The sequence below is a fragment of the Merops nubicus genome, unplaced genomic scaffold (genome assembly GCF_000691845.1).
Source record: "Merops nubicus isolate BGI_N331 unplaced genomic scaffold, ASM69184v1 scaffold5528, whole genome shotgun sequence".
Taxonomy (NCBI): domain Eukaryota; kingdom Metazoa; phylum Chordata; class Aves; order Coraciiformes; family Meropidae; genus Merops; species Merops nubicus.
The window spans coordinates 7,613-16,222 of NW_008623515.1; the positions used below are offsets into that span (position 1 = coordinate 7,613).

The 8,610-nt window shown below is 46.3% G+C and overlaps 1 protein-coding gene across 1 annotated transcript; it reads left to right on the forward strand.

Moving 5' to 3' along the window:
- The first annotated feature begins 331 nt into the window (after positions 1-331).
- A4GALT (alpha 1,4-galactosyltransferase) lies at positions 332-6,091 on the forward strand. Its single transcript, XM_008945084.1, is given in 5 exon segments — positions 332-478; positions 480-665; positions 667-726; positions 2,255-2,270; positions 4,980-6,091. Coding segments are annotated over 5 exon segments (1,521 nt in total).
- The last annotated feature ends 2,519 nt before the right edge of the window (positions 6,092-8,610 follow it).

An 8,610-nucleotide genomic window follows, 5' to 3' on the forward strand; every position in this document is an offset into this window, starting at 1 on the left:
ACCACAGTAAATGAACCCAACAGATCTGTCCTCTGCTTCGTGAGAACGGGCAGCCTGGTGTCTGTGGGGGGAGTGCAGCTCTTGATTCTTGCTGCTGTGGTATCAGTTTGCTGCCAAGTCATTTCTGTGTCGTTCCAGCAAAGTCCTAAAATGCCTCTTTCAGAGAAGGTCAGGAAACTCCATTGCTCAGAGCTTATTAATGCGTGCTTTGCTTTTTAGACAAAAAGCATGTCGAAATTAAAAACATGAGTTCAGTTTTAGCAGATGCAGCAGCGTGTTTGCATTGGTGTGGCAGTCGTTTCCTCTTGCTTTGCTTCATCAAAATTGCTAGATGGGACTTCAGTGGTGTATCACCATCAGCTATCTTGTAGCTTCAGATAAGGCTTCAGCAGACATGACAGGAAGAAATGGAGCTTTTGGTCTAGCACCAGATGTGCTTACAGTGCCCTCAAGCAGCCTGTGGCTTCCCTGGTGCTTCCGCTGGTGCTGCTGAGACAGCTGTTGTCATCTGCTGCAGCTCTTTACTGCCTGACATATTTCTTTCCTCTTCAGCTTCTGAGTACCTTCTAAAGAAATCAAACTGGGACGTTTGTATTTCCTTGCTGTTGACGAGGGAGAAGCGTTGGGGGAGCAGTAGTGAGTTCCTAACTGCTCTCTGTTAGAACTGTGCTTCAGCTGGGCTGTTCTGTGGAAGCTAAGTCATCAGAACAGCTTCATATTTATTTTGTAGGCAAAATTTTCAGCCTCAGATACCTGAGATCTGCCTTTTGTTGGACATTTCTCCTTAGTTTGGTTTAGCTGCAACACCTTAGCCTTGCTTTCTGAAGAAGGGTGTACAGGTGGGTGGCAGTGCTGGGTTACATTCTTTCTACCAGTTGCCTTCTGGTTTAACTGGTAGAAAGTCATTGAGAAAAGAAGCATGTGCTAAGGAGATGTTTCAGTTAAACTGACAGACTTGAACAAATTATAAGATAATTTGCCTGGAACATGAAACCATCAATAAATTGTTGGCAAGCCCTTTGCATTGCAACTAGGTAAATGATGACATGACACTTAGAGTCATTAATTTTCTTTCTTTGTTTAAAGAACTTTTAAAAAATGGTACCAGGAACTTTTGGAAGCAGATGTTACCACAAAGGGAAATCAATATGTAAGTCATTCAGGATGTCAGTAACCTTGGACACCTAAAGTGTTTTATAACCCTTTTGGTTTGCACCAAGTACTGAAAAACTGTTTCCTAGTTGGTAATCTAACATCCAAATCCAGATTCCACCCTTGCAGGAAAAGAAAAACTAGGGACTTCTCTCTATTTAAACATTACAGGTGTTCTCTTAAGTGCAGCCTGGGGAGCTGGGGGCTGCAGAGGTGACCTGTGTGAAAACAGGCTATGAGCAGCCCTGTTGCAGTTCCAGCCAGCTCCAAAGCAGAGGGAAACAGCCCATTTCACACTAAAACTGCAGCTGGTCAGAGCAGCACACGGTGCCTCTGCTTGAATGCATTTAAGGAAGTGGTAGCTGCTGGGGAGGTGAGTCACAGAAAGGAGACGTGGAAGGAGGCATGTGTGGAGGCTCAGAAGGACCTGCATGAGAACAAATTGGGGAGAACACGTGAGGATTCAAAAAAGGAGACGTGAGAAGTCACAAAAAAGAGGATGTGAAAAGGTAACATGAGACAGGAAGCCAAAAAGGATGTGTGAGGGCAAAAGGAGATTCGAAAGCAAAGATGTGAGGAGATTTAGGAGGATGTGCAAATGGAGGTGTGAGGAGATAAGCAAAGAAACGTCTGTCTAAAGGGAGGAAGAAGTGGAGGAAGCATGCAGAAGGGGAAATTGCTGGGCATGTGGCTTGGAAACGCTCTCTTGGAAGGAGGTGCTCCGTGCTGGAGGAGCTACTCCTGAGGGACTGCAACCCATGCTGGAGCAGGGGCACCCCTGAGCATCTGCAGCCTGGGGAGGACCCATGCCAGAACAGCAAGAGCCCTGAAGCACTGTGCCCATGGAGAACGTGTGCCAGGACAGGTATACAGCAAGGGATTGCAGGTTGTGGAGGACTTATGCTGGAAGCAGAGGTGCAGTTAAGAAGCCAGGAGCAGTGTGGGGGAAAAGTGAGATGGAAAAAGAGCAGCCAAAAGAAACTGTTACACACTGACTCATAGCCTCCTGTGCTGCCTCTTGCATCACCAAAGGAATTGGGACAGACTGAGTGTAACCCCCAGAGAAAACAAGGGAAGTTGAGACTAGGAAGGAGGGGAGGAGAAGTGTTTAATTGTTGGTTGGCCATATTTTTTTGGTTTTGTTTTTTTTACCCATCAATACCTGAATCAGTAATCAAAAGTTTGTTCATTTATAAGAAATTAAATCCCCCAAGTTGAGACCATTTTGCCTATGGCAGTATATTCATTATGCCAGGATGTGAAGTGGTTTAGCAGTGACATGGCCAAACAGTACAAACCCCATATGGATGGAATCCAGGTGGAGTTTCTGCTCTCTGTGTGTGAGACTGGCATACCCCCCTGTATTGCTGTGTCAGCACTTTTTTCCCAAGCAGGGCCAGCATCAACCACTTGCAGGTGCTCAGGTATCTTTGAACAAGTTGTGTGCACAAAAGCCATACAACAGATGTGCTTTTACTTGCAGAGCTTCATTGTGGGGCACAGCTGGAGTAAACTTGCTGTTGCTGTGCTGTTTCTGCAGGGTGGAGTTGCAGAGCCATCTCTTCTCCCCCACTCCTGCTCCCCAAAAGCTCTTTGCTGGGGCAGTACTACTAGTTGAGCAGTAATTTTACACAAGTGGAGAGAACAGAGGGAGGAGAGGTGGCAGGGTCTTGCTATTTCATGCAACTATATGAAAAGAAAGTGTGTGTTAGCCTGGTAAGAGTCTGTAGGCAAGCAGAGGGAATGGAGGAGAAGAGCAGCTCTTGGTGGTGTGGCTCTCCCCAGGCACACCAGTGCTCGGTGCCACTGGCCAGATGATGTCATTGTCTGCAGGTAGGGTGGAAATGCTCCAGTGTAGTCTCTCTGCAAGACTGCAGGCATTTTGAAAAAGCATAGGATGCTAAGGCTTTTGTTCAAATAGAGGACAAAAAAATTGAGAAATAAAAAACCATACATCAGTGGATATTTTTCTTTTTTTTTCAACTGAAGAATGATTCATTTGCAATGGAAACATACTCTATTATTAAGCTGACCTGTAACTATCTGTAGCAGGCATAATTTATTACAGTCTGCACATTTTTGTTTGTCACATAAAACTTCTGTTTTCACTCTTGGATTGTATTGATTTTATTTCTGTTTAACTTGAACTTTAAAAGGGAAGTGGGGATAAAAGCAGGCAAGACACTAGAGTTTTGTGTCTTTCAGACATTTTTTCTTTTCTTTTAAAAAGCATATTCCATGTGAAACTTGACTTTTTTTTTTCCTTATTAAGAGCTTGGCACTGCTTTGACTCTGCAGGCTTTGGGGCAGGCGTTAGCACACTGATGACAGTGCCCTTCAGTTAGACTGGGCATTGACACACCTTATTTCAGACTGTTAAAAACTGTTTGACTTTCTGGGAGATAAACTTATCTCTGCTCTTCCAGCTGTGGCAATGTACCTCATGGTTAAGCCTACACTTTGAATTTCAGAGATCTAAATCTGGGGGCTGTCCAGGAGAGTCACACTAGGCTTGTAAAAGCAGAAATAGCACCATGTATCCCAGCTCAGCTGCCTGCCAGGAGGGTATATGGGTGTCCTCCTACTTCTGAACATATTGCTAAGGAAGGTCTTGTTCTGTGGGCAGAATAGGTGGGAAGAGAGCAGAATGTGCCTATCAAAGACAACTGCTGTACTGAATAGTCGTCATGTTCAATTCTCGTTCACAAAGTGTGGTTTTAAATGCTAAAAAGCATTGTTTTCAGTGAAGGAAAGTTAAGTAGTTCAAGTTTAGAGGCTGAAATATAAAATGGAGAGGATTGTCAAGGCTAGAGATGCCATGTGAAGGAACATAATAGACACCACTGTGTTGTGGAGCTTTGTAGCAACCAGGGGACACAGGGTGGTTATCAAGGAATAAACAAGTACCATTCTTTGATTCTGGGAGCTGAGATGTCTTGGCAGGAACAGAAAGTAGCACTGGGGTTTCAGATGAGTTCTCAGCTTTGGGAAAGTCTGGCAGGTGGTTCTCTTCTGGGTAAATGAAGCACTTCAGAAGCAGCTGTCCCAACATGCTGCTCTTGACAAGCAAGACTGCACTGAAGGGGCCCAGGGCATGGCCAGACAATTATCCTGACCTGCATCTGGCCCTTGTTATCCCCTTGCACCTCTACTTTCCCACTTCTGTTCCTCTAAAATCACCTAAACTCCCCCCTTGCCCCACCTTTTGGTTCCTTTGCTAAATATCTCATAGTAAGTCCTGTGTAATTCCAAACTGGTCTTCCCCTCCACCCCATCACGTATCCCACCCCTAGGCAGTGACTCCCTTAGTCCAAAGAACAGTCTGGGGAGCTGCTTCTGGTGACCCCAGTGATGGGTTTCATGCCTGACACGGGGACAACCCTGGGAGGGGTCCAGAGAAGGTGCTGGTTCCTCCAGAGGCCTTGATCTGGGATCCCACTTGCCCTTGTGTTCCTGTGCTTCTCTGGGCTTGGGCAGGTGGGCCTTTGGTGGGTGGTGGACCCTCTGATGGGCCTGGCAGGGTGTATTTGGGCTTCCCCTCCTGCCATTGTCCCTTTGAGCTTCTTGTGTGTGTGCAGGTGAGCTTTGTCACACAACCCCACAACCTGAACGTGTGCTGTTGTTTCTCATGGGGCACAGTGGTGGCATGGAACAAGCCGGGAGCTTTTTGGAAGATGACTTCAAGGTGTAATTCAAGCATGCTGGCATGAAGGAATTTTCAGCATGGGGCTGTGCAGTGGTACAGTCCTGAGGTGTGTGGTCTATTGCCATCCCCATAAATATGTTTCTTCTTTCTTCCCCTTCAGATCATGACGGTTGTCTTGGAGAGCAGGCTCTGACAGGAGCAAGAATGCTCAGGATGCCCAGCTGCCTACGAAGAGTGACCAAGGTGGTGCTGAACCACAGGCTCAGGGCTCTCTTTATCCTTGCCCTTAAGTTAATGTCCTTTACCTCCATCATGTTGTACTGGAGAATTTCGGAGGACCCGAAGAACAGAGACCAGGTCTACAGCTTTCCTGTTGAAATCCGCTGTACTCAGTCTGTGCCTTCTCCACCCTGTTGCCCAACCCTTGTTGGTGGGGCCCCTTCTTCCTCAGGAGATGTGTTTTTTGTGGAGACCTCGGAGCGAACTAACCCAAGTTACCTGTTCATGTGCTCTGTGGAGTCGGCAGCCCGGGCGCACCCTGGGACAAGGGTCGTGGTGCTCATGAAAGGTTTGGCAGATGGGAATGCCTCGTTACCCAACCACTGGGGCTTCTCATTGCTGAGCTGCTTCCCCAACGTGGAAATCCGGCCCTTGGACTTGGCAGAGCTTTTTTCTGGAACACCTCTGGCAAAGTGGTACTTGGAGGCTCAGCAGCGCTGGGAGCCTTATTTCTTACCCGTCCTGTCTGATGCCTGCAGAATTGTCATCATGTGGAAATTTGGTGGCATCTACCTGGACACAGACTTCATTGTGCTTAAGAACTTAAAGAACCTGACCAATGTGCTTGGTACCCAGTCCAAGTACGTACTGAATGGGGCCTTTCTGTCCTTTAAGCCGAAACACGAATTCATGGAGCTTTGCATGAAGGACTTTGTGGAGAACTACAACAGCTGGATCTGGGGGCACCAAGGCCCACAGCTCCTTACACGTGTCTTCAAGAAGTGGTGCTCCATCAGGAGCCTTCGTAGCAGTACGAGCTGCAAAGGAGTGAGTGCTCTGCCCCGTGAGGCTTTCTATCCCATTCGGTGGCAGGACTGGAAGAAATATTTTGAGGTGATCAGCTCCTCGGAGCTTCAGCACCTCTTTAATAACACCTATGCAGTTCATGTATGGAACAAACTGAGCCAAGGGACAAGGCTAGAGATCACATCCCAGGCTTTGCTGGCTCAGCTGCATTCTCATTTCTGCCCTGCCACATACGATGTCATGAAAAAAGACTCTGAAAGGCAGTGACTCAAGTGTCAGCTAAGAGTTGTTGTCCATGAGCCTGCAACTCTCCAGCTGTTCCATCACAAATGTACCTTCTTTTGAATTGAGGTGGTGAGAGTTGAGGATAAAAGCCATTTGTGGAGCTGATTTCAGCTGATTTCTGTGCAGCTCTTCATCTTGACTTGGGCTGCCTAACAGCAACATTTTATTTCTCTACAGGACCTTACTTCTGCTTTGGTTAGGCAGAGAAATCTCAGGAGGGCATCAAGGGCTGGGCCACTTGTGGCAGTCTCCATCAGCCTTTCAGAGGAGTAAGGCCCCTTTCTGTGGCTGTAAACCTGGAAGAGGCTTTGTAGAAATGTATATCCCATTGCCTGATCCTCAGTGCTTCTGAACTGCAGTCCTCAACAAAGCAAAAGGATGGGAGAGCAACGAACAGGAACTGAAGAGGAGGTTCAGGATGTGCTAGTGGAGTTGTCCTGAGAAAAATATGAAAGAAAACAGAAGGAAGAAAGGGCTAAAGCAACTTTTTTCTTCTTTTTTGTAGCCTTTGGTGGCAGAGACTTTGTCTGGTTTGAGCAGGGAGCAGGATGCTGCAGTCTCTGTTCAATGTCATGGATCTAAAGATTTGGTGTGAATCAGAAAATGAGGATCTGAGGCCAGCTCACCATTTAGAAGGAACTCTTGCACAGCAGTGGTTTATTTTACAGTAGTGGCAAATTATCACTCTGTGATGAGCAGGAGAGCTCATCCAAATCACACTTCAAATTGCACCTGACACAAGGAAGAGCCAAACTATCTTTTGCACTGAGTTTGTGATGAAATACCTATAACTGTGTCTAAGATGCACTGAATCTTCCAGCACCTGGATGAATCCTAAAGGAAAGGCATGATATTTCCAAGGTTACATCCAGAGAGCTTGGTAGGGAACCTGTACTAAGTTCAGGTCTGTTTCTGAGTCATTTATTATGAACCTTTTCAAGTAGCCTGGAGTACTCCTTTAACTCACTGTCCAGGAGTACAGATTTCTCCTAGGAGGTCTTGAGGAGGGCAGTGGAAGTCTTTTCTCTCTGACTTCCTGAATTACAGTGGAGAAAGTTAACATATCTCTCACAAGGTGCCCTTGAAGGTTCCCACCACAAAGCCAAGTATGTTGGATAAACTGTGGGACAAAACTTGTCCCTTGCCTTGATGGCCAAAAGGATCATCTTACAGTTCTTGTCAGAAAATAATGGAGAAAGAGCAGTGAGAAACAAGAATAAGGTCAAGACTATCAGCACTTTACACCTGGTCCCCTCCACAATATAAAGGGGACTGCAGAGACAAATGTGTGGCACTACAACAGGGCTAATGCAGAGCATTTGCCAGCCTCTCTCCTACACTACTAAGATTATTCTCACTGCAAAAATCTGTTTCCAGTATGCTTCCTCTTCTTAGACCTAGAACAGCAGTGGGGTGGGCCAGTGGTCGCCTTGATGGTTACTAGTTGGTCAGATCTTCAATGTCACTTGGCCCCAAAGTGGCAGCTCTTTCACATGGTGATTTCTGCAAGTCCTCTGAGTATGACTCCAATGATTTCTAGATCTGCAGTTGTCTGAGGCCTCGTCTGTTTCCCAGCTCAGCCATAAACAATGTGGAATTTGCTCAGTTCAGCCAAGGCAATGGTCAAAAGTGTGAAAGACTGTGCATGTAACATTCCAGTTTGTCTCTGATGGTAAAAGTGAGAAACTGCTCATCACTTCTACAGAACAGTTCCTAGTCACTCAGGGAACATGGCTGTGTGACCTTAAGGAAGGTGTGAACCTTTTGATTGTTGGGTTGGGGTGTTTTTGGGGACTTTTTTGTTTTTAAAGCTGAGCTACACAGTGTTGATGGGAGGCCAGTGCTGCTCTGATGGAAAGCTAACTGCCTGGGAGTTGGGCAGGTATGAGGTCTGTGCACAAGTAGCTACTCTGGAGTGAAAAAGGTGCTGTAAACATCCCTCCAGCAGCTGACACCACATTGTACGTGTGCCTGGAGTGCTGCCCCTTTGTCCTGCCCAGCTTTATGGTATATCCTGTGGGCAATCAGGATTTTGAATGTCTGCAGCTCTCCTAACACTGAACATCCTTATGAAGAAAGATTTTGTAAGGACACAGCAGATATTTCTGACTGCATAAGCATTCTTCAACACACTAAGTGGTATAAATGGGTGCTGTTTTCACTTGCTGCTTTCACTATCACTAGTCTATGCATTTTTTTTCACTGATTCCTTTAGAAGCAACTGCCAAATTGCCAGCCCTGGCCTAGTGTGTGGTCAGTGAGGCATGGTTTTCCCTTGTCCTGGTTCCCTCTGGTTTGGGCCCTTTGAGCAACATGACAAAAATCTTGGTGAGCTAGGAACCACTACCAGAGATGGTAAAATGATGCTTGGTGATCACAAAGGCATGGCAGAGGACTCTGCTGTGGCAATACCATGAACATGATTATGGATGTGTTTGGGGACCACTGTGATGAATATCTGGCATAATGTACCACTGTTTATTCTAGGAAAGTGCCTTTTT